Raw genomic sequence first — 26928 nt, forward strand, 5'->3', positions numbered from 1 at the left:
CTTCCAAAGCTTCACAAAACCAACATCCAGTTCCCAACACCATATCCTTTCATTTACTGCCACCAACACCACACTATTTGCACTTTCTTATAAAGCATGATTTCCACCAACTTCCCATCATCAACATTTTTTTTTATTCGTTCATGGGATGTGGGCATCGCTGGCAGCGCCAGCATTTATTGCCCATTCCTAATTGTCCTTGAGAAGGTGGTGGTGAGTCGCCTTCTTGAACAACTGAGTGGCTTGCTAGGCCATTTCAGAGGGCGATTAAGAATCAACCACATTGCTGTGGGTCTGGAGTCACATATAGGCCAGACCGGGTAAGGACGGCAGGTTTCCTTCCCAGATGGGTTTTTACGACAATCCGGAAGTCGGAAGATTCACTGGTATAGGTATAAAGTCTTGCCGCCCAATATGCAACCGTCACACTTCAGATACCACATTTCAAAGTGATTTCCTGCTGCCTTTTCTGATCTTGATAACGGGGCCTGTCCCCAAGGGGAAGGGAATTTCGAGCAGCTGCCAATCTACAGAAACTTATGGGTACGTTGGTGTAGTTGATTATGTTATTCAACTAATGATCCAGGGAAATCCCACCATGGCAGTTTGAGAATTTGAAATTAGTTTTAAAAACCTGGAAATTGACCTTGAAGCTGTCAGATTGTCTTAAAAACCCAACTGGTTCACTAATGTCCTTTAGGGAAGGAAACCTGCCATCCTCACCCGGTCTGGCCTATATGTGACTCCAGTCCCACACCATGTTTGACTTTCAACTGCCCTATGATACGGCCTGGCTTGCTATCTTGCTAGATGGGCAATATATAACGGCCTTGTCAGCAACGCCCACATCTCAAGAATGAATTTTAAAAAATCTTCCCTCATCAACTGGCTTTTAATTGAGCTCAGGATCTGTCTATTTAGACTTCTCCATAGGGAGTGCCTGAGAAGTGGCCTTAAAGGGACAGGCAAGACTAAATAAAGCTTCTCCTTAGTATCTAAAACAACACAGCTGCGAGCAATCTACCCATGAGCAGTGCCACAGGAGATTGGCTAGTTTTGTAAAAACAGAAAATTCTGGAAATACATAATAGGTCTTTCATCACTTAAAGAGAGAAAGGGTTAATAATGTCTTGAGCAGAGCCCCTTTGTGAGAACTAGTAGTCCCACGGTGGTCAGAGTGACATTCCCTTTAATTACATTAACCCCACCTAAAAAATAAATTACGTGTGTTGCTTGTTTTTTTTTACAGTTTAAACTGCATGGAATGGAAGCTGCTTCCCCCAGCAACAAACGAGATGATAGCCACGTCCATGATAGCTAAAGGTCGCTTCATGGGTGACCCATCTCACGAATACGAGAGCGTACCAGTTAAGAAGGCCGATGAAGATACCGCTGAAACGAACGATTCGGACATAGGTGTAAGAATTCAGACTGGAACAGCAATGTTTAAATGTACTGGAAATGGTTGCAAATGAGTCTTAAAGGGCTATAGGAACAGCAATGATGGAGCGGGACTTTAGAACGGCGAACAGGTATGCCCATGCTCCATGTAAATAGCCCCACCCTGTTGATATTCCCAGGGTCAGGCTATTTACGTGAAGTGATTGGGTGCCCGCCTAAGATGCTGACACAGCCGGGGTGCTGGTCAGGTGCTGGGGGGGCCCCAAATAGCGGGATTGGCCTGATGTTGAAGCAAGTGCCGGCAGGTCTGGCAGACACAAGGGGCTCGATTTTCAAAGTAAAAAACAGGTGCGTTGGGGGCGGGGGGCATTGAAAATTGCCACCATTTCAGATCCGCCTCCAACCCGCCCATTTCTGTTTTTCTCGGGGGCAGGACGAGGGGCGAGTGGCCAACCCGCTCCCAGGAGGCAGGTTGGGCCTTAAAACCTTTCAAAGAGGCTTAAGGCCCCCATTTTTAACAAATTCCCCATTTCAACCCCGGGGGGCCGGGATTCCTGGGCCTTCTCTTTTACACCTCGTGAAAGGAGGCGAGAAAGCCCGAGACTGCAGGTAAGTGTCTAGAAAGGCACAGCTTGTGGGCCCGGAGGAGCAGGAGTGCTTCCCCCAGGTCCAACAAGCCTACCTGCACCGATTCCCCAATGCCCCTGATCGTGGACCCCCCCGACCCCGATCCTCCCCCTCTGATCTCGACTCCGACCCCAACCCCAATCCTCCGACTCTGATCCTCCGGTCCCAATCCTCCGAACCCAATCCTCCGACCCCTGACTCTGACCCCTGACCCTCCCCCTCAACGATCACGAACCCCGGCGATGACCCCCGATCCCGCCCCCCCCGTGACTGACCCCGAACCCATCCCCCATGACCCCCATGCGCCCACCTATGGCCACCCGACCCCCTTGCTCACCCATGCCCCTTGCCCATCTATGCCCCTTGCCCACCCATGCCCCCGTGCTGCCCCCCCCCCCCCCCACCATCCATGTAAATAAAGACTTACCTGCAGACGTCCTCTACCTGGCTGGTCTCCCGTCCGACTGAGACCAGCCTGTCAATCAGCTGGTCAGTCGGACGGGAAACCGACAAAAAAAAAAATGACGTCCTTATGTCAAAATCGTAAGGGCGTCCGGGAAACCCGTACTAGTGCGCTTCCTGACCTCAAATTGACCCCCTACCGTCTTCCGGGCTCCGTTTGAAAATTGAGCCCAAGACGTGCCTGTCCCTTTTAGCTGAGGAAACGTCCTGTGCAAGATTATTGGTGGTGGAGAGCCAGCATAACTGGGTCCCACCTGAATTTCTGTCTCCGGCCACCCCAAAGGCACCCCCCCCAGATGCCCCGAAACCATTGCGGGTTTAAGGGGGCATATTCTCTGGCAAGACACTTCAACTTGTTTATAACTATAGGGGTAACTTGGGAGGCTGTGGGGAGAGGGGACAGGAAGTAGAACATAATCAGCTGTCTGTCCTGTTTCCAATCTTGGTGGGAAGTACTCCTGTGTGGATGTTGGTAGAAAACCCAATCTAGCCTAGCTGTGATGTTTTGCACAGTCAAATAGCCTGCCAACACTCAGTGTCTGGGCTCCCCCATGAACAATGACCACTTGGGCCGGAGAGTAGTCATCACCCATTGAACTGTGCTCCTTCAGGAAAGTTGAGGAAAAAATTGGAGGATTAAAAATTAGAAACTTGCACATTTAACACAGCAAAATGTCCCCAGGTGCTTCACAAAAGGGGGCTGGTGGGCAGGTACTGAGCAGGAATTAGGGGAGGTGACCTAAGCTGTGGTTGGAGAGGTGGTTTCTGTGGAGGTTTTTGAAGACACAGAGAGAGGTAGCAAGGCGGAGAGGTTTAGGAAGAGAATTCCAGAGTGCAGGAGCATAATGCTCAAAATATCTGTCACCAATTGTGAAACAGGGGAGGGAAGAGGGGGTGGGGAAGGGAGGCCAAATTCAAACAAGTGGCAGGTTCTGAGCTGGGACATGGGGCTGCGGAGGTAGGGTCAGGGGAGGCCATGGAGAGATTGGTAAATGAGGACGATGAATACTGCCATCAATGCACTAGGTGACAGGAGTCCAGCAGAGACCAGCAAGGACAGAGGTGATAGGTGAACAAAAGTTACAATTGATGGTGATCTGAGGCTCTTTAAAATATATGTGTATTATTGTTTAAGTTTAAGGTAAAGGAGGAAGAACGACTGACAGCTGTGATCGAACAAATAAACAGAGAAGCTGCAATAGTTCCCAGGGGCGCTTTTGTCAAGACACCTCGTGAATACGTCCACAAGAACAGGAGCTTCGAAGGTAAACAGTCCTTAAAGTTCAGATTTCAATTGCTGGAATGAAGATAAGTGTCTACATCTTATTACTTAACACTTCCACAAGTCACCGCTAAAATTAAGAATCACAAAATATTGCAGCACAGAAGGAGGCCACTCGGCTCATTGTGCCTGTGACAGTCAGTACTATCTGTTCAACTGGATCTATCTACTCTAAACCCATTTCCCTGTCCTGTATCCTTTTATAGTTCTCCCTTTCAAATACTTATCCAATTACCTTTTGAATTCTGTTAGAGGCTGGGAATGTCCTCAGAGCTGTTCCCACTCTGCTGCCGTAACTTCGCCGGAAGTGTGGCAGAAATCCCATCAACGGGTGTAAGATATCCCAGCCATAGCCTCTTCCTCAATGGCCACCTGGGATAAAGCATCCCGTGTCCCAAAAACCTTCTACATTAAAAAAAAATCCTTCCAACTTTCTCCTTCATTCTTTTCGTGACAATTCTCAGTCTGTGCCCCTTTGTTACTGGTTTACTAACCAAAGGAAACAATCTTTCACCACTCACTCTCCTAAACCCTATCATAATTCTGAAAACTGCTGTTACATCTCTCCTTAATCTTCTCTGTTCCAGTGAAAAAAGGCTGTGATTTTTCAAGCCTTTCTTCATAACTATAGCCTCTCATTCTTGGTATCATTCTAGCGAATCCTTGCTAAACTAGGGTATGTTCTCTGATCAGCGAATTCTTCAAATGTTTTAACGCATTTGTATTACATTCTATTTAGTCAGCTGATTAACACTTGTCTAAAAATAGAGCACGGAGGAATGTTGTACGTGTGCATTAAGCACTTGTACATGAACTTCACTGATCAGAACATTTATCCCACTGTCTCTGATAGTGCACTTGCCTCTGAGTCAGAAAGTTATTGCTTCAAGATCCACTCCAAGACTTAAGCACATGATCTAGGCTGAAACTACAGCGCTGTATTGAGGGAATGCTGCATTGCTGGAAGTGCCATCCCTTGGACGAGATCTTTTAACGTCTTCCTGTTGGGATGGACATTAAAGATCTCATGGCACTATTTGAAGAAGAGCATGGAGTGTCGTGGTCAACATTCCCCCTTCAACCAACACCACCAAAAACAAGATTAATTAGTCATTCATCTCATCTTGTGCGAGAAAAAGCAAGAGAAAATGCTCCTAGAGGTCGGCTGTGAAGAGAGGAGAGGAAAAAGCAGTAAAACATATGAAAGAAAGAAAAAGGCTGTGCGAGAGAGAGAAGAGTTAAAGATCTAATCATGTCCTAATACCCATGTGAGAAACACACATGTTAGCCTAGTCACGCCTAATATTTGTCTGATGTTGACAACTGTGCTGAGGTCAGATACAGAAGCAGCCAGTGAACAGACTCAAGGGAATCCTGCAGATTGGGAACCAAGACCAGAGTGGAAGGCAATCTGCAGGTTCCTGTGAACCCCTTGCTCACACTCCTATGCATCACATCAGTGGAGCAGCTCCCTGCAAGACGGAGAGACCTGAAACCCATAGAGGATAAGAAGGACAAAACATGCAAATATCTCCTGTGATGCAGAAGGTTTTAGAACAACTTTTTTCTTCATTAAAAATTTTTTTCAGCCGCCTTCTCCTCCTCTTCCACCCCCTCAAGTTCTCCAAGCTGCATCCTACCCAAAGTCCAACTTGTCCAGTATTCCTCTGCCTGCATCCTGCTCACTGACCTCCGCTGCTTCCTGTCTTCCGATGCACTGACCTCGAAATCTTCGTTTACATATCCCTCCGTGACCTTGCCCCATCTTATCTCTGCAATCTTCTGCAGGTCCAAGTGCGAGCCCACATCCTTCGCTCTTCCAACTTGGCCTCCTTTCCATCCCCTCCTCCTTCTCTCTCTCTCTGCTCCATCTACGGTGGCAGATCGTCCAACCCACATTTTGGAACGCTCTCCCTAAACCTCCTCTTCCTTGCTACCTTTCCTCCCTCCTTTGAAAGCCTCTGCAAAACCTAACTCTTCGATTACCTGCCCTAATTCATCTACAACTGCTCAGCATCTGTTCTCACCTCTGACTTGAAATGTTTTACTACATCAAACTCTTATAATAATTCAAAATGTTATTATTGTTTTCAAATCCCTCCATGGTCTCGCCCCTCGCTATCTCTGTAACCTCCTCTAGCCCTACAACACTCCGAGATCTTTGCGCTCCTCCAATTCTGGCCTCTTGCCCACCCCCAATTTTCATTGCTCCACCATTGGCGGCCATGCTTCAGCTACCTGGACCCTAAGCTCTGGAATTCCGTCCCTAAACCTCTCCACCTCTCTACCTCTCCTCCTTTAAGACAGTCCTTAAAAGCTACCTCTTCGAGCAAGTTTTGGTCATCAGTCCTAATATCTCCTGTCCTAATATCACCCACTGTGGCTCGGTGTCAAATTTTGTTTGATAACGCTCCTGTAAAGCGCCTTGGGATGTTTTACTACGTTAAAAGCGTTATATAAATGCAAGTTGTTGTTGTTATACCCAGATGGAAGACAGGAAGTATTTATTGAATGCACTCACCTCCATACTTGCTTGCCCTTTAAAGTTGCTTCCTAGTACAACCTAGTCCGTTATGGATTCCACCCAACCTATTTCATCTCCTGAAGATAGGTTCCAAAAACAAAAGAACATAAAAGTCCGGAGTAAGAAACAGCATTCAGCCCATCAAACCTATTCTATCCACACTCTATGTCTGATTATTCTACCGTGAATTTTCCCGTCTCCCACTATCCGTTCATCTCCTATTTTAAGGGACACTAAGTTCCTTCCCCCACCTCCTTGCAAGGTTTTATTAAGTTTTTGATTATTTCCCCCTAAGATACATCAAGCATATCTCCAGAATACTACACTGTATATCCCTGATTAGGACTATCCAGTTCTCCAGTAAATTTTTCCACTCCCTACACCATAGCTTCCCCACTCTGTGCATGAAATAGTTTCATCTAAACTGCCTGTGCACCTTCCCTCTTCTAGGCTTGAACCTGCATCCCCTGGTCTTGGAGTTTGTGGCAATCTATTATCAGCATTCAATTCATCTGTTCCCTTAAGGATTTTGAATACTTGAATAATATCTGCCCTATGCCTTCTCTTTAACCTCTCTTCGTAGCTCAGATGCCTTTAGCTAGGTATCAGTTTGGTTGCTCTTTTTTGCATTGCCTCCAATACCTGGATATCTTTTTTGTAGTACAGCGACAGTACTCCAGGTGTGGCTGTACCAGTGACTTGTACTGACTCATTATTACCTCCTGGGATTTGTGCTCTATTCTCCTGGTTCTGCCGCCCAAGATCAAACAAACTAAAAGAGTACTTATGTGGAGTCCTTAGAAGTTTGTTTGGTGATTCCTAAGTATGGGGCTGATGGATTTTTGCATCACGGTATTAACTTTGGCTCAGTGGTAGCACTCTTGCCTCTGAGTCAAAAAGATTTTGGGTTCAAGCCCCTCTCCAGAGAATTGGGCACATAATCTAGGCTGATACTCCAGTGTAGTACTGAGGGCGTGCTGCACTGTCAGTGATGCCGTTATTCATTGGCCGTAAATCGCTTTGGGAAGACGCTATAGAAATGCAGGTCTTTTCTTTTTGTTTACTGATTGGTGAGCTATTCGGTGACTACAGCTGCCATGATCCTTTAGACAGTCGAATGCTTCATGTTGGCACTCATGTATTGATGGCATTCTCGGCTCTGCCTTTGATGTCAGGTTTGTCGGTGTCCGAGGCCGGGAAGCTGCGGTCCTACCTTCACTTCACTGAGCCGGTCGCGCTGAAGACGAAGTCGCTGCTGCTGAAAGCCAATTTGGAGGACTCTATTGATTTTCTCGATTCTATCGACGACGACGAGTTGAAAGGTAAGTCACCGGAACATTTCCCAGAGCTATGGGGCCAAAAGGGTTCAATTATGGGGACAGGTTGCATAGACTAGGCTTATATTCCCTTGAGTATAGAAGATTAAGGGGTGATCTAACTGAGGTGATAAAGATGATTAAAGGATTTGATAGGATAGATAAAGAGAAATTATTTCTTCTGGTGGGGGAATCCAGAAGGGGGCATAACCAAAAAGTTCTAACTAGGCCATTCAGGGGTGATGTCAGGAAGCACTTCTTCACACAAAGGGTGGTGGAAATCTGGAACTCTCTCCCCCAAAAAGCTTTTGAGGCTAGGGGTCAATTGAAAATTTCAAAACTGAGATTGATAAATTTTTGTTAGGCAAGAGCATTAAGGGTTACAGAACCAAGGCGGGTAGATGGAGTCAGGATACAGATCAGCCATGATCTAATTGAATGGCGGAACAGGCTCGAGGGGCTGAATGGCCTCCTCCTGTTCCTGTGTTCCTATGGGAATTAGAAAAGACAGTAGAGATAGAGGCGAGTACTGGAGTAGCAATGAAGAGATGCGGGCATATCTCCCACATTGTCGAAATACAGATCTCAGCCCCCCCCCAATAGCATTGAGCAAAGGCAGGCTGGTCTTCCCCACAAGGGAAGGCAAGGGCATCCAGCAGGAGAGGCACTCCAGCGCATCTCCCAGCAAGCAATTTTGGACTAGCATTGGCAGCGCTAGTTCCCGGCCATTGGTAGTTTGCATGGTACAGACCAGGATCATCCCAGGTTTGATCCACTAGTCTGCGCTGGGTTAGCCCATCTCAACTGGGACAGTGCTAGGGCCGCTGGGCCAGGGAGGGGAAAAAGCAGCCGAGGTTTCCATTTCCGACAGGATTATACTCTGCTGTGATACCCTCCCACCCCATGACACTCACTGTCCAGTCTCACTTGGCTGAGGTATCAGAGAGTGACCGATGCCCGTTGAACCACATTCCAAAAAGCCGGTATCTTCGGGAGGATAGCACTAAAAAAACTGGTGCGAGAAGAAAACTTAAACAATTAACTGGAATATTTTTGTGAAGTATATTCTACTGTAAAAATGTATAAAACTTGGATTATTCCTGGGTTTTGCTGCCTAGAAATGACCCTTATCCTTTACTAAAACTTTTGCTCCAGCCCTGCAACAGTATCTGCTGGTGTTGTGGTCATCATTTGGTTTTAATACACAATTCAAAAGAATATCAGAGTCTTCCAGTGCCAGTACAGGAAATCCAGACGATGTAATTGGCTGTTTGTAGAATCGTAGAAATTTCCGTGTAGAAGGAGGCCGTTTCAGCCATTTTACCTGTGCTGGTGCTGGCTCCACATAAGAACTGTCTAAAGCAAAGTTCTGCGGATGCTGGAAATCTGAAATAAAATCTGAAATAAAAGGTCAGGCATTCTGACGTTCTCTCTCCACAGGTGCTGCCTGAACTGCTGACTATTTCCAGCATTTTCTGTTTTTAAGAACTATCTAATTAATTTCCCTGCCCTATCTCTGTACCCTTTAATATTTTGCATTTCCATGTGTTTATCTGACCCCCTCGTAAATATTGCTATTGACTTGTCTTGAATAGCCACGTGTGGTAAAGCATTCCATATCCTAATAACTCTTTGCAGGAAAAAAAAAATTCCTTCTAACCTCCCCACATAATGCCTCTGGTAATGTTCTTAAAGTTATGGCTTCTTGTTACCAATAGACCGACCAATGGAAATAATCTTTCACTATTTACCGAGGAAATTTCGAACACTTCTGTTAGATCTCCCCTTACCCCTCACTGCAGGGCTACAGACCGGGTGCTGGAAGGTGGGATTAGAATGGGAACCTGGTTGTTCCTTGAGCCGGTGCAGACACGATGGGCCGAATGGCCCCCTTCTGTGCTGTATCTTTTCTATGGTTCTATGCTCCAGTGAACACAGCCCCAGTTTTTTCAACTCCCTCGTTGTTCCCGGACATTGTGTGAAGCATCAGAGCTTCCCTGCAAAATGATCGAATATAATCCCAAAATGCTGAAAGCTCCGTGGGCTGACGATAATCTTGCTATCAAAGTAATGGGCTAATGCAGGCACTGAGGCAGAAGAAGTCCCCCAGCGATATCAAGGCAGACTTCAAATGCTGCAAATCAGAAATCAAAACAGAAAATGCCCCACAGATCAGCCAACATCTGAAGGAGAGCAAACAGGTTAATTCTTCAATTAGGATGCTCTGTCAGAATAGCTCTAAAGAAGGGCCACTTGGAACATTAACCTGTCTTTTCAGTAGCTGACAGACCCTGCTGTACCTTTCCAACATTTGACTGTTTTTCAAACAGAACATAATGCCTGGCAGTCCCCTGACTTTGAACAGTGAGGAGGCTAGTGATAGACTTCAAGAGGACATAGACAGGCTGGTGGAATGGGCGGACATGTGGCAGATGAAATTTAATGCAGAGAAGTGCATACGGGAAGAAAGCATATGGGATCCTGGGCTTTATAAATAGAGGCATGGAGTACAAAAATAAGGAAGTTATGATGAACCTTTAGAAAACACTGGTTCGGCCACAACCGGAGTATTGTGTCCAATTCTGGGCGGATGTGAAGGCATTAGAGAGGGTGCAGAAAAGATTTAGTAGAATGGTTCCAGGGATGAGGGACTTCAGTTACGAGGATAGACTGGAGAAACTGGGGTTGTTCTCCTTAGAGCAGAGACAATTGAGAGGAGATTTGATTGAAATCGTTCAAAATCATGATGGGTTTAGAAAAAGTAAATAAAGAGAAATTGTTCCCATTGGTGGAAGGGTCGAGAACCAGAGGACACAGATTTAAGGTAATTGGCAAAAGAATCAAAGGCGACATGAGGAAAAACTTTTTTACACAGTGAGTGGTTATGATCTGGAATGCACTGCCTGAAGGGGTGGTGGAGACGGATTCAATCATGGCTTTCAAAAGGGAATTGGAAAAATACTTGAAGGAAAAAATTTGCAGGGCTACGGGGAATGGGACTGACTGGATTGCTCTTGCAGAGAGCCGGCATGGGCTCGACGGGCCGAAAGGCCTCCTTCTGTGCTGTAACCTTTCTAAGATTCTATTCTGTGACTTGCCGCTCTCCTTCGCCGCTTCTTCTTCCCATGAGATGAGCTGCTTCAGCTTGAAGTGCGGCCTGTTTAAGGCACTGAGACACAGTTGAGTCGGGGAGGAGGGTTGAATTTTTTCACCCAATGCCAGTGTCGGGAGGCCCGAACCACTTTCAGGTTTGAATGTAGCGGGCGCCAAACGGGGGCTCCGCGGAAGCTCACCAGTCGTGGGTGGGCGGACCAATCCGGTCAGCTCCTACGCCGAGCTGGCCGCAAGGTAAGCCCTGTGGGTGCATGGCTGATCCCAGAAGGGCGGCTGGGCAGCAGTGTCTTTGTGGAGCCAGGAGGCTATAAGGAACGCCGGTTAGACCGTCCACCGCGCGGTTAAAAATGGGCGGAGTTCAAAATTGCGACTGGTGTCTTGCAACAGGCACACGGGAACAACACCACCTGCACGTTCCCCTCCAAGTCACACACTATCCCGACTTGGAGATATATCGCCGTTCCTTCATCGTCACTGGGTCAAAATCCTGGAACTCCCTTCCTAACAGCACTGTGGGAGAACCTTCACCAGACAGACTGCAGCGGTTCAAGAAAGCGGCTCACCACCACCTTCTCAAGGGCAATTAGGGATGGGCAATAAATGCAGGCCTCGCCAGCGACGCCCACATCCAATGAACGAATAAAAAAAGGTGTAGGACCCCGATTTGTATACTTAGACAGCCTCCCGCCCGAAACATATAGACTCCCATATACAGGCCCACCTAAAAACCGGGTCAGGTGGGTCGTGGGCGTCCCAAGGAGCGGTCGAGGTCCCCGCTCCCCCCCCCCCCCAACTCCTGATTTTCTTCTGCCGGCTACCCATTTTTCAGGCGAGGAATGGGTGGGAGCAGTTAAAAACTACTCCCAAGGTCCTGAGGCAGTGCCGCTAGACAGATCCCTAATGTCGGAGGAGTGGGGAAAGACAAGAAACTTGGGCTTTGCTCTTGCAAGGAAGCAAATGAGAGAGGGACTCATAGAGGTATGCAAACCGTATGGAACATCTGGAATGCTACTTCAAATGCAAGCATGATAGTAGGACAGGTTCAATCTAGCAAAATGTGGGGAAGTTTGTTACTCAAAGTGGGATCAGCATGTGGAATGGACTTCCAGGTAGAATTTGAGATATTGCTGGATGCTGGAGGTTCTATCTGTTTCAATGTGCTGGGATGGGTCAAATGTCCTTCCCCCGTCGTATAGAATCATGGAAAATTTATGGCACAGAAGGAGGCCATTCAGCCCATCATGTCCGCACCGGCTGTAAATGAGCCACCCAGCCTAATCCCACTTTCCAGCATTTGGTCCTTGGCCTTGCAGGTCACGGCACTTCAGGTGCACACCCATGTACTTTTTAAATGAGTTGAGGGTTTCTGCCTCTACCACTCTCTCAGGCAGTGAGTTCCAGACCCCCTACCACCCTCTGGGTGAAAACATTTTTCTTTAGCTCCCCTCTAATCCTTCGACCAATCACTTTAAATCTATGCCCCCTGGATATTGACCTCTCTACTAAGGGAAATAGGTCCTACCTATCCACTCTATCTAGGTCCCTCATAATTTTGTATGCCTCAACTAAATCACCCCTCGGCCTCCTCTGTTCCAAAGAGAACAACCCCAGCCTATCCAGTCTTTCCTCATAGCTAAAATTCTCCAGTCCTGGCAGCATCCTCATAAATCTCCTCTGTACCCTCTCTAGTACAATTACATCCTTCCTGTAATGCGGTGGCCAGATCTGTACACAGGACTCAAGTTGTGGCATAACCAATGTTTTATACAGTTCTAGCATAACCTCCCTGCTCTTATATTCTATGCCTCGGCTAATAAAGGAAAGTATTCCATATGCCTTCTTCACCACCTTATCTACCTGTCCTGCTATCTTCAAGGATCTGTAGACATGCACTCCAAGGTCCTTCACTTTCTCTACACCCTTCAGTATCCTCCCATTTATTGTGTACTCTCTTGCCTTGTTTGCCCTCCCCAATGCATTACCTCACACTTCTCCAGATTGAATTCCATTTGTCACTTTACTGCCAGTCCATCGATATCTTCCTGCAGTCTACAGCTTTTCTCCTCACTATCAACCACACGGCCAATTTTTGTATCATCTGCAAACTTCTTAATCACGCCCCCTACATTTAAGTCCAAATCATTAATATAGATCACAAAAAGCAGGGAACCTAGTACTGAGCCCTACGGAACCCCACTGGAAACAGCCTTCCAGTCACAAAAACACCCGTCGACCATTACCCTTTGCTTCCTGCCACTGAGCCAATTTTGGATCCAACGTACCACTCTCCCTTGGATCCCATGGGCTTGTACTTTTTTGACCAGTCTGCCATGTGGGACCTTGCCAAAAGCCTTGCTAAAATCCATGTAGACTACATCAAATGCACTACCCTCCTTGTTACCTCCTCAAAAAATTCAATCAAGTTAGTCAAACACGACTTTCCCTTGACAAATCCATGCTGACTGTCCTTGATTACTCCGTGCCTTTCCAAGTGACGGATTAGCCTGTCCCTCAGAATTGATTCCAATAATTTGCCCACCACCGAGGTTAGACTGACTGACCTGTAAGTACTTGGTCTATCTCTCGCTCCCTTTTTAAACAATGGAACAAAGTTAGCAGCCCTCCAATCCTCCGGCACCAGTGTATCCAGTGAGGATTGGAAAATGATGGTCAGAGCCTCCGTTATTTCCTCCGTTGCTTCTTTTGACAGCCTGGGATACATTTCATCCGGCCCTGGTGATTTATCTACTTTCAAAGATGCTATTCCCCTTAATACTGCCTCTCTCACTATGTTTATCCCATCCAATATCTCACACTTCTCCTCCTTAACTACAATGTCTGCATCGTCCCCCTCTTTTGTGAAGACAGACACAAAGTATTCATTAAGAACCATACCAACATCTTCCGCCTCCACACATAGGTTACCTTTTTGGTCTCTAATAGGCCCTACACTTTCCTTAGTTATCCTCTTGCTCTTAATGTATTTATAAAACATCTTTGGGTTTTCCTTGATTTTACTTGCCAATATTTTTTCATGTCCTCTCTTTGCTTTCCTAATTTCCTTTTTAATTTTACCCCTGCACTTATTATACTCTTCTAGGCTTTTGGTAGTATTGAGTTCTCGTTGTCTGACATAAGCTTTCCTTTTCTGCCTTATCCTATCCTGTATTCTCCTTGACATCCAGGGGCTCTAGATTTGGCAGCCCCACCCTTTTTCTTTGTGGGAACATGTTTACTCTCCACCCTTGAATCTCCTCCTTGAATACCTCCCACTGCTCTGATGTTGATTTACCTTCAAGTAATTGTTTCCAGTCCACTTTTGCTAAATCACTTCTTATCTTAGTAAAATTGGCCTTTCCCCAATTGAGAACTTTTACTCCTGTTCTATCTTCATCCTTTTCCATAACTATGCTAAAACTAACTGAATTATGATCACCACCACCAAAATGCTCTCCCACTGATACTCCTTCCACCTGCCTAGCCTCACTTCCTAAAACTAAAGCCAGAATTACCCCCTCTCTTGTTGGGCTTGCTATGTACTGGCTAAAAAAGTTCTCCTGAATGCAATTTAAGAATTTTGCACCCTCTATACCCTTCACACTGTTTGTGTCCCAGTTAATATTAGGGTAGTTGAAATCCCTTATTATTACTGCCCTACTGTTTTTGCACTTCTCAAAAATTTGCTGACATATTTGCTCTTCCATCTCCTGACTGTTTGGGGTCTATAGTACACTCCCAGTAGTGTGACTGCCCCTTTTTTGTTCCTTAGCTCAACCCGTATGGCCTCATTTGATGATCCTTCTAACATATCATCCCTCCTCCCTCCTCAGTGAAGGCACTGATTTGTATAGGGCAGGGAGAGGCTGCATGGCTTTGCCCCATATCACTGACTTTATCCTCTCTCCAGTAAATTTTGGGGATGATTGTCTGTTTCATTAAGTTTCACCAGTTTTAATAATACTGTTCAAAAGTGACTCTGTGCTGCAAAGATGATGCTGTATGAGTGTCTGCTTAATAATTTGTAGCCATGATGTGGAGATGCCGGTGATGGACTGGGGTTGACAAATGTAAACAATCTTATAACACCAGGTTATAGTCCAACAATTTTATTTTAAAGTCACAAGCCTGTTTGAACAACGACGACACCTTTTGATTGGTGTGATGCTGTCCCAGCCTAATATAAGATATGCGATTTGAGAATCTTTCACTCATTCACCTGACGAAGGGGATAATCTCCGAAAGCTTGTGATTTTAAAATAAAATTGTTGGACTATAACCTGGTGTTGTAAGATTGTTTACATTAATAATTTGTAGACAACCTATCACCGAGTGCTTGCAACTTTGGCACAGTGTGTTGGCACCATGCTGCCCTTGGGAGGCACACATTGGGCAAGGGAGATTGTAAATTGTTTCAACATGCTAATGAAACGGGGAGCAGATGTGCTGTAGTCACCGTCATCCTTTGAATGGTGACTAACAGCATTACATGGAATTACCTAGAACTTATAGCACAGAAACAGGCCATTCAGAGCAACCGGTCTCTGCCGGTGTTTATGCTCCTTACGAGCCTCCTCCCACTCTACTTACTTCATCTATGAACAAATCCTTCTTTTCCTTTTTCCCTCATGTACTTATCTAACTTCCCCTTAAATGCATCTATGCTATTCGCCTCAACAACTCCATGTGGTAGCGAGTTCCACATTCTCAATACTCCGGTGGTTTTTGTGTGTCCCATCAATGCCTGGTGCAGCAGCCACCGGTGTCCTCACACCGATTGCAGTGTAGGGAGCTGGGGCCGATAACTCACCCACTAAAGCCCCTCTCCCTAAAGCACTTCACCTTGTTCCCTCTCTTTAAACTGTTCTTTGTCCTAATGATTGTGAATTATGGTCCCCTTCCCCTTAATGTTTCTTGCCTCCTGCTTGGTATCTTGGTCTCCCCCTCGTAAAGTCGCCATGAGTCATTCACCAAGAGGGCTGCCCTAAGTTGTTGTCGTACGCATTCCGATGCTCCAACCACCGTGCAGTTTTGCAGTCTTCTTCTTTTCTGCTCATCTCACATAGGAGTTTCATTTGAAGCGTCTTGGGAGGTTTACTATGTTAAAGGCGCTATATAAATGCAAGTTGTTGTTGTTGAAGCGAGAGATACCAGCATTAGGGGACAGCGCAGAATTGTGGTCTATTCATTGCCCCATGCTCCCAGTTGTCAGCAGGGACACTACATTACTGTCCTCCCTTCCAGTAATGTTCACAGTTAACAGCATAAAATGAACGTCAACATTTTTACAATTCCCAGTTGTCGTTGCACAATTTCAAACTGTCTTTCACAATTTTCTACTTAAAAGGAGAATCATCCCATGGGATGTGTACAAGGGATGGTCATTGACCGGGGAAAAGATTTAATTCAATTTAGTGACAGACTGTATGTGAATTGTCAGCTTAAACTGTAAGCGTTCATTAATCACTGAATGCAGTTTAGCTCCAATCTCCGCTTTATCGGGGTGGGGGGGGGGGCGCGGGGGGCAGCTCGATCACAGGGGAACTGTTTACGGGAAAGTGTCAGTAGAGCTGCATATTGAACCTTGCTGTCACTTTAAGACTTGCTACCTCGCTGCCTCTCTCTCTGGGACCACAAACAGGCATGCGTTTGAAGAATTTTAACATCAGTCAGAATATGCACAGTTTACACAGCAAGGTCTAGAGCATTGCCAATAATGCTTAAAGATAATACTGCTTAAAGTTACAAGCCCCAAAATTGCTTGGGGTCGTTGCTGTAATGGTGGTTGTGGGTGGGAGGGAGATAAAGTCAGTAGCAAGATGCCCAGCAGGTTTGTTTGTTTTTGTTGGTGTTGGGTCGAGAGAGGAATATTGGCCGGAACACCTGGAGAATGCCCTATTCTTCAAATTCCGTGGTAGGATCTTCATGATCCATCTGAATAGGGCCCCGGTTTAATGTCTCCTCCAAAGGCAGCACCTCTGACGATGCACTTCCCTCAGTCCTGCTCTGAACTGTCATCTTCAATTATGTGCTCAAACCCCGAGTGGGGCTTGAACCCATGCCCTGCTGACTCAGAGGTGAGAATGCTGCCAACTGAGCCAAGCTGACACATGGTAAAGTATCTTTCTGTCTGCTATTTCATCAGAGACATTAACCCAGTTAATATAACGATTAAAGCAATGTTAAAATAGCAGACAGTAATTTCTTCCAAACACATTAAGTAAGCATCATTCGCTAATTCCGTCCACAGTAATTTCCAAGCTGTAATTGACCTTTGAATTCATTTGTATGCTTCAACGGCCTTCCCTAATAATTTATTCCACAATTCTATTAACCTATGGGTGAAAAGGTTCTACCTCACTCCCGTTCGTACTCCTAACGTCCTAATTTTTAACGTGTCCCCTGATATTTGAGTCCTTCACCATTACGAACAATTTGCCCGGATTAACTTTGTCAATTAATTTTATAATCTTGAAACTTTCACCTCAAAGTCTCTTTTCCAAAGAAAACAAGTCCAAGTTCCTTAAAAGAAATGCGAAGTTTATTCTAAGTACTCCCTCATTTCATAGAAGATTTAATAGCTGTAGTCTGGTTCTGAGGTAGTACCCACTATTTCCTAGTTTTTCCTTCCTTTTCAACCTTTTCTTATAACAAGTTCCTGATGCCCAGAATTATCTTCATTGCTCACCTTTGCTAACTATTTTTTAAATTGAGAAAACCAGATGAAAGGCAAAAACCCACAGTGCGAGATACTGCCATGGTTTCACCAAAGGTAAGTACAGCTGAGGGAGGCCATCTGGCCCATCCAGCTCACACCCCCAGCACAGCATCCAAGTGTCCCTTAAATGGCTCCAGAGCTTCTGCAGCAGTTACAGGCTTAACTATCCCTCCCCTGAAGATGGAAATAACAAACAGCTGCATTTTTTATGCTAAACTGCAATGTTAACTGGACCTGACATAGGATCAGAAGTAGACCAGTGAGCCCCTCGAGTCTATTCCGCCATTCAATTTGATCATGGCTGATCTGTATCTTAACTCCATCTACCCGCCTTGGTTCTGTAATCCTTAATACCCTTGCCTAACAAAAATCTATCAATCTCAGTTTTGAAATTTTCAATTGACCCCCAGCCTCAACAAGATTTGGGAGAGAGAGTTCCAGATTCCCACTACCCTTTGTGTGAAGAAGTGCTTCCTGACATCAACCCTGAACAACCTAGCTCTAATTTTAAGGTTATGCTCTCTTGTTCTGGATTACCCCTCCAGAGAAAATCATTTTGCTCTATCTACCCTATCAACTCCTTTAATCATCTTAAACGCCTCAATTAGATCAGCCCTTAATCATAGAATCATAGAAAGTTACGACACAGAACACAGAAGGAGCCATTCGGCCCATCGTGTCCGTGCCAGTCGAAAAGAGCTGACGAACCGGCTATTCACTTAATCCCACTTTCCACACTTGGTCCGTAGCCCTGTAGGTTACGGCACTTCAAGTAAATATCCAGGTACTTTTTAAATGAGTTGAGAGTTTCTGCCTCTACCACCCTTTCAGGCAGTGAGTTCCAGACCCCCACCACCCTCTGGGTGAAAACATTTCCTTCTATCAATTACTTTAAATCTATGCCCCCCGGTCACTGACCCCTCTGCTATGGGAAATAGGTCCTCCTTATCCACTCTATCTAGGCGCCTCATAATTTTATACACCTCAATTAAATCTCCTCTCAGCCTCCTATGTTCCAAAGAAAATAACCCCAGCCTATCCAATCTTTTCTCATAGCTAAAATTCCCCAGCCCTGGCAACATCCTCGTAAACCTCCTCTGTACCCTCACTAGTGCAATCACATCTTTCCTGCGATGTGGTGACCAGAACTTTACACTGTACTCAAGCTGCAGCCTAACCTGTGTTTTATCTAGCATAACCTCCCTGCTTTTATATTCTATGCTTCGGCTAATAAATCAAAGTATCCCGTAAGCCTTCTTAACCACCTTATGTTCCTGTCCTGCTACCTTCAGAGATCTGTGGGTGTGCACTCCAAGGTCCCTCTGTTCCTCTACACCTCTCAGTATTCTCGCATTTATTGTGTATTTCCTTGCCTTGTTTGCTCTCCCCAAATGCGTCACCTCACACTTCGTCGGATTCAATTCCATTTGCCACTTTTCTGCCTACCTGACCAATCCATTGATATCTTCCTGCAGTCTACAGCTTTCCTCCTCACTATCAACCACGCAGCCACACTGTACCCCCATACTGTACACAATACCCCCTTGCAATAAAGGCTAACACATTATTTGCCTTCCTAATTGCTTCCTGTACCTGCATGTTAACTTTCTGTGATTCGTGTACAAGGACACCCAAATCCCTCTGAATACCAACATTTAATAGTCTCTCACCTTTTACTGCATGCAATGCTCTGTGGCATAAACAATGTTTTGTATAAATTCATCATTACTTTACTCTTGTACGCTATGCTCCTATTTATAAAACCTAAAATGTTTTTGGCCTTTTTTATGGTTCTTTCCACCTGCACTCACATTTTCAAGCAATTATGTATCCGACCCCCTAGGTCTCTCTGTTCATCCACGCCCTTCAAGTGTCTTTCCTGCAACTGTATACTCCCATTCCTAGTGTTTTCTCCAAAATGTATTAACTCATACTTATTCACGTTAGATTGTATCTGCCTCTTTTATGCCCATTCTGCTAACCTGTCTTCCTCTTTCTGGTCCTCCCTGCACTCACCATTGTACCTGACTAAGAGAGCAGGCAGAGAGACAGACCTACTGCCAGGCCTCTGTCAAACCCTCTCTGTTATCAGTCAGTCTGAGGTAGACAGGAGCAGCCTCTCCTCCGTTCCTGGCTTTCATTTGGCCCCCCTTCCCCCGAAGGTAATTTGACACAGTTTTTACAATGTTTACTCTGTATGTCAGCTTGAATAGTTTATCTGATACCATTGCTAATGAAGCATAAATCTTAATTGGTGATAAAAAATACCCACACAGGGTTGGGGATATTGGATCATATCCAATTTCAGAAAACTAGTCATACAGAAGCTCAGGGGAGTATTTTATGTGCAAAGTATTTCCTCTCTCCCCCCCCCCCCCCCCCATTTGCATTGTAAATATATGGACAATAGCAAGCTCTCTCAGTAGGTGGCTCCAAAATGGACCTCAGGCTTGTCCAAAGTCATGGCTCCTACTGTGTTTAATGAAACTACTTTGAGACACCTTCCTCCTTCTTTCGATGAAGTCAGGGAAAGGCCCGATGACGGGGTGCCCCAGCATATAGTTGTCTGCATGGGTTTGCCTACTTAACAACAGTCACGGCAGTCCAAAAAAAAAACTCATTGCATGAAGCGATAAGGCGTTCTATAAACACAGGCATTATTAAAATTAGTCTTTTGGGGGAAAAAATGTTTTTAAGGGAATGTGTTTCTTTTTCAAAATACAGTACATAGCTCAGCTAATACTCCAGTGTTTATTTTTTCCTGAATTGGATCAAGACATTGGGCTCTGTCAACTGCAGGCAAATCCAGGCCTCTTCAAAAACGAAGGAGTCTGTTTATCATCAGAAAATTCAAACGAGAAATAATACTGTCTTCACAAAGTATTGTAAACAATTTTACAACACCAAGTTATAGTCCAACAAATTTATTTTAAATTCCACAAGCTTTCGGAGGCTTCCTCCTTCCTCAGGTGAATGGTGTGGCATTTCCACACCATTCACCTGACGAAGGAGGAAGCCTCCGAAAGCTTGTGGAATTTAAAATAAATTTGTTGGACTATAACTTGGTGTTGTAAAATTGTTTACAATTGTCAACCCCAGTCCATCACCGGCATCTCCACATCATTCACAAAGTATGTCACTCTAAGGAGACCAGCTGTACACCATTGACTGCACCCTCGGTACCTCCTCCCTCACCAAACTGTCTGACGTGACTCACCTGACTGAGGTGCACCCTTTGTCATTGCTGCCTGTTGCCTAGGGTTGCCTACCCTGGTTGGGTGTATTCCTGGAGGCTTGATCACATGACCTCCGCCTCAAACTGCCCTCCCTCCACGTTGACCTATCCTCGTGGCACCCCGCCTTCCCAAGCCAATCGGAAAGGGAACAGACTCTTTGGGCTCAATTTTAATATTGAAGTGCGGGTGCACTGGGGGGGGGAGGGGCTATGAAAATCGAGGAGTGAGAAACAAAGCCGGCTCCAAAACCTCAACTTTCACGTCTCAAAATTAAAGCCAGTGGGACGATATTTAAAGAAGCAAATGTATCTCATTGAGGTACTTAAGGTACTTTATTACTTACATATTAGGTAGTTAAAATGATTTTCTACTTACCTGGGCGGCTTTCCCACCGCTTCTGATTCACGCCTGGCGAAACCGGATCAGTCAAAAATAAAGTAAATAAATGAAATAAAATAACATCTCACAACGTAAAAAAATAAATAAACCTACCTTTGAAATGAGATCACCTGCACCCCCCCTACTCTGACGTCTCTCCCCACCTCCGCCGATGTCTCCCTCTCTGAGGTCTCCCCCACCCCCACTGCGATCATTGCCCCCCTCCCCGATCTTTGCTCCCCCCCCCACTCTCTCTTGCAGCGCCGGATGACCTCTCTCTCTCTCTGTCTCCCTCCCTCCCTCGGCTTAGCAGCTCATGTCAGCAGCCAGCCTGTCAATCAGGCTAGCTGCCGGACGTGAAACCCGGAAACAAGATTAATGAGCATCAATTACCTCGCGATCACGTGGGGAAAGGTAAGTTTTTATTTTTTGGGTTTGCCGTGCGCCCATTGACCGCCCCCCTCTCCCCACCCCGAGTACTATCCTGCCACCTTTTAAAATTGAGCCCTTTGTTACCTGATTGGATTCATCTTGATTGACAGTCAAACAGCCTTTTTTTACCAATTTCCAACATTTATACAACTGACAAATGAAAGTATTTAAAGAAAATGCAATTTTTTTTAATGCCCCTATAATTTTTCTCTGACTGCTCACAGTAGTGTCCAGGAAATTAATCTTCAATTCCCGGAGACTCCAGGACAATCCTGGTGGGTTGGTGACCCTACTGTGGCCGGGGAGAGAAGGTGATGTGGTCCCCTGACCCAAACGGAGAACATGGCTGCATGCTTCTCACCACATTGCAGCGTCTGGCCGTTCCGGGTTTTATTGGGCTTAACCCTGATCTTGGAATTCATTGCTCAGCAAGTTGGGGAGGGGAAGGGAGGGGGATGGGAATTATCTGTGTGACCCTCAAATCAGAAGGCCTGACAGCTGGGAGCACTTTGAGCAATAATGACTCCCTTTGAACTTTCCTTCATCCTTTAACTACGACCCTATGAACTTTCTTTACCTCCTTGTTTTTATTTATACAGTAACCTATGAATTGAACTGTGGTGACCCTTTCATGTTTAATCTTAATTACCTCAGCCCCTCATCTCAAGCTTTTGTTTTCTTTAATCGTCTCCCTCAGTGTTTTGTCGCTGGCAATAACAGCATTCAGAGAGTTATTTTTCTATTCCCCCCCCACCCCCCTCCAACATAATGATCTATAGCAAGTCCAGAGTGTGACATCCCAACACAAAAACACTTTGGGATTGCTTTTGGCCCTCACAGCTTCTGCGCCTTTTCAGTGTTGTTGAAGTGACTTTTTAGGACTGTGGGACATCAGTGCTAGGACAACGAGGGAGGGGAGATGCCTGAGTCCAGCATTTTCTAACACTGCTGTTAACTTTTTTGTGGAACCAATGTTACTTTGAAATTTAAAAAAAAACAGATAATGCTGGAAATGTACAGTGGGTCAGTCAGCATCTGAAAGAGGAAGGCAGGTTAACGATACTGTGTGATGATCACGGGCCCCACCTGTGACATTGATCTGTCTTGTTCTCTCCTGTAGTTTACTTCTGCTCTTTCAAATATTCTCCCCCTTACTCCCAGCTCGGGTAGCCAACTCTAGTTGGATGTGTTCTCGGAGATTTCAACACATGACGTCCGCCTCCCACTGCCCGCCCCTACGCTCCCCCCATTGGTCTACCCAACACGTCCCTCCTCATGGCACACCGTCTTCCCACGCCAATTGGAAAGCGAACGGACTCTTCATGACTCAATTGGATAATTCTAAACAGCCTTTATCCCCCCAACTCCTATATTTTTATAACTAATAAACTAAAGTGTTCAAAGAAAATGAAAAAAAAACACACAATGTTTTCAACGCTCCTATGATTTTTCCCCTGGGTTTGCTCACAGTCGTGTCCTGGAGATTAATCTTCAATTCCTGGAGAGGCCAGGACAATCCTGGAGGATTGACGACCCTGCTCCCCGCTCCAGGCCCTTCTGGTCCGAGTCCAAGTTGATGGCAGTCACCCTCCTGTACCTCACCCAAGTGGCCATTTGTCACACGTGAGCCGATACACTGCGCATTGGCAGGCCACTCAACTGCGGAGGTATTACATTGGATGTTCACACATGGCCACTGTCCAGCAGAAGTCACTGGATAGCCATTAGGGCAGGACCTCAGCCTCATAATTTCCCGCCCTCCCAACCATAACTCTGTGCTGAGTTGGCTGACCTCATTTGAGATGCTACAACTGTTGTAGATCTTCAAATGCCATCCTGGCTGAGGTGAGCCAACTCAGCACAGACCAGGGGTTGGGTCTGCTCTTCTGCAGTTTTTACTGAAGTTAGTTTTCTTTCTAGCCCCTGAAGATTGCCCCTCGCAGAGGATGCTGCATCTGCCACCAGCCATTTCACTGTCAATAGCAGATAACAAAATACACTTTTTGATAAGAAGGTAATTATGGATGAATAAAGGCGCGTCATAATTCATCCATCCAGAGTGATCCTGGAATTCTCTCCATTTCAGCATCCAGTTGTTTCTTAAAAGATTCCAGAGTTCGCTTCAGCTATTCTTTCTGGAAGTTTATTCCAAACGCTTTGTGTGAAGAACTTCAGACGTAAATTTACCTTTTACTAGATTAAAATGTGTCCGCTTGTCCTACTTTTGCCATGTAATTTCCACAGTTTCCACAGCCTATTCGGCCTGGGGCCACAATTAGATCCAGAGGGAAGCTCCCTCTACATTGGAGGGACTGAGGCTGGTGTCTGTTGGCATATATAAGATAGTTAAAGCAGTGGAAATGGTAAATCTGGAATATTAGAAAGAAGGAGAGAAAGAAAGACAGACGGACAGGCAGGCATTGCAGTTATATAGCGCCTTTCATGACCTCAGGACATACCAAAGTGCTTTATAGCCAATTAAGTACTTTTGAAGTGTAGTCACTGTTGAAATGTAGGGAAATTACATGGCAAAAGTAGGACAAGGGGACACATTTTAATCTAGTAAAAGGTAAATTTACGTCTGAAGTTCTTCACACAAAGCGTTTGGAATAAACTTCCAGAAAGAATAGCTGAAGCGAACTCTGGAATCTTTAAAGAAACAACTGGATGCTGAAATGGAGAGAATTCCAGGATCACTCTGGATGGATGAATTATGACGTGCCTTTATTCATCCATAATTACCTTCTTATCAAAAAGTGTATTTTGTTATCTTGCTTGTGGAATACTGGAAGGCAGTAATCTTTTTGGACTGGATTTAGGAGGCTGTAACTGACTGTAACGAGAGTCTTACTAACAGTGCCGGGAATCCCTTCTTGGCGGGACATGGGCTATTTTTCATTTTGAGATGGTTTGTTTTGAGCGGCAGAGCACAAGAATTCTCCAGCAGAACCTCTTGATTATTTTTGGTCAACACAACACACTGGCTTGCCAGGAACAACGTGAGCCCAAAATTGCAGGAGTTTCTGGAAATGTAACTAATTTCAGCTTCCAAAGCAACTGGATCTATTCATTAATGAAGGCAGCAAGTTCAGGGCAGGCCATCATGGAATGTTGCGGGAAGACAAGTGAGGCAAAAGAAAGGAATTCCTTAAAGGGCCGCTGTGAAATTAAAAGCCTATGTACCTGTTACTGCCCACTATGCGTTTGAAATCATGCAATGCAATATTAGTAACCAATGTGTTAAAAACATTTAATGTGAAATTCCTATGTGCTATTTGAACAAAAGTGTAAACCATTTAAAATAAATGCTAGCAGCATTTCATAGACATCGAATCTTACAGCACAGAAGGAGGCAATTCAGCCCATCGTGCCTGTGCCGGTTCTCTGAAAGAGCTGCCAATTAGTCCCATTCTCCTGCTTCTTCCCCATAGCCCTGCATTTTTTCATTTTCAGGTACATATCCGATACCATTTTGACAGTTACTGTGGAATCTGTTTCCAACCCCAATTCAGGCAACGCATTCCAGATCATAATAACTCCCCGAGTAAAACAAATTCTCATCTCCCCCGTGGATTTTTTGTTATATGAACATTAATGTGTCATATACCAATAGGCTGCATAGTAATTTTATATGAATATTAATGTGTCAGTAAATAATAACCCACACAGTGATTTAATGTGAATATTAATGTGTCAATTACAAATACGCCACACAGTGATTTTATATGAACATTAATGTATCAGAGTTTCCAATACCCCAGACAGTGATTTTGTATGAATATTAATATGTCAGTTACTAATCCTTTACATGGTGATTTTATATGAATATTAATATGTCAGTTACTAATATCCCACATAGTAATTTTATATCAATATTAATGTGTCAGTTACTAATACCTCACATAGTGGTTTTATATGAATATTAATATCAGTTACTAATACCCCACATAGTGATTTTATATGAATATTAATATCAATTACTAATATCCCACATAGTGATTTTATATCAATATTAATGTCAGTTACTAATATCCCACATAGTAATTTTATATCAATATTAATGTGTCAGTTACTAATATCCCACATAGTAATTTTATATCAATATTAATGTGTCAGTTACTAATATCCCACAGTGATTTTATATGAATATTAATATGTCAGTTACTAATATCCCACATAGTGATTTTATATCAATATTAATGTCAGTTACTAATACCCCACATAGTGATTTTATATGAACATTAATATGTCAGTTACTAATATCCCACATAGTGATTTTATATCAATATTAATGTGTCAGTTACTAATATCCCACATAGTGATTTTATATCAATATTAATGTCGGTTACTAATACCCCACATAGTGATTTTATATGAACATTAATGTATCAGAGTTTCCAATACCCCAGACAGTGATTTTGTATGAATATTAATATGTCAGTTACTAATCCTTTACATGGTGATTTTATATGAATATTAATATGTCAGTTACTAATATCCCACATAGTAATTTTATATCAATATTAATGTGTCAGTTACTAATATCCCACATAGTGATTTTATATCAATATTAATGTCAGTTACTAATACCCCACATAGTGATTTTATATGAACATTAATATGTCAGTTACTAATATCCCACATAGTGATTTTATATGAATATTAATGTGTCAGTTACTAATACCTCACATAGTGGTTTTATATGAATATTAATATCAGTTACTAATACCCCACATAGTGATTTTATATGAATATTAATATCAATTACTAATATCCCACATAGTGATTTTATATCAATATTAATGTCAGTTACTAATATCCCACATAGTAATTTTATATCAATATTAATGTCAGTTACTAATAGCCCACATAGTAATTTTATATCAATATTAATTTGTCAGTTACTAATATCCCACATAGTGATTTTATATGAATATTAATATGTCAGTTACTAATATCCCACATAGTGATTTTATATCAATATTAATGTCAGTTACTAATACCTCACATAGTTGTTTTATATGAATATTAATGTGTCAGTTACTAATATCCCACATAGTGATTTTATATCAATATTAATGTCAGTTACTAATACCCCACATAGTGATTTTATATGAATATTAATGTGTCAGTTACTAATACCTCACATAGTGGTTTTATATGAATATTAATATCAGTTACTAATACACCACATAGTGATTTTATATGAATATTAATATAAATTACTAATATCCCACATAGTGATTTTATATTAATATTAATGTCAGTTACTAATACCCCACATAGTGATTTTATATGAATATTAATATCAATTACTAATATCCCACATAGTGATTTTATATCAATATTAATGTCAGTTACTAATATCCCACATAGTAATTTTATATCAATATTAATGTCAGTTACTAATATCCCACATAGTGATTTTATATCAATATTAA

General features: G+C 43.9%; 1 protein-coding gene across 1 annotated transcript in view; it reads left to right on the top strand.

The window, feature by feature from the left end:
- The window catches only part of rsph9 (radial spoke head component 9), a 46655-nt gene that overhangs the window by 6162 nt on the left and 13565 nt on the right, over positions 1-26928 (top strand). Inside the window, exons 2-4 of the mRNA XM_067985174.1 lie at positions 1250-1418; positions 3626-3755; positions 7472-7618. Coding sequence (XP_067841275.1) covers positions 1250-1418; positions 3626-3755; positions 7472-7618 — 446 coding nt within the window. The remainder of the gene's footprint in view (positions 1-1249; positions 1419-3625; positions 3756-7471; positions 7619-26928) is intronic.

This window comes from Heptranchias perlo, chromosome 5 (genome assembly GCF_035084215.1).
Source record: "Heptranchias perlo isolate sHepPer1 chromosome 5, sHepPer1.hap1, whole genome shotgun sequence".
Taxonomy (NCBI): domain Eukaryota; kingdom Metazoa; phylum Chordata; class Chondrichthyes; order Hexanchiformes; family Hexanchidae; genus Heptranchias; species Heptranchias perlo.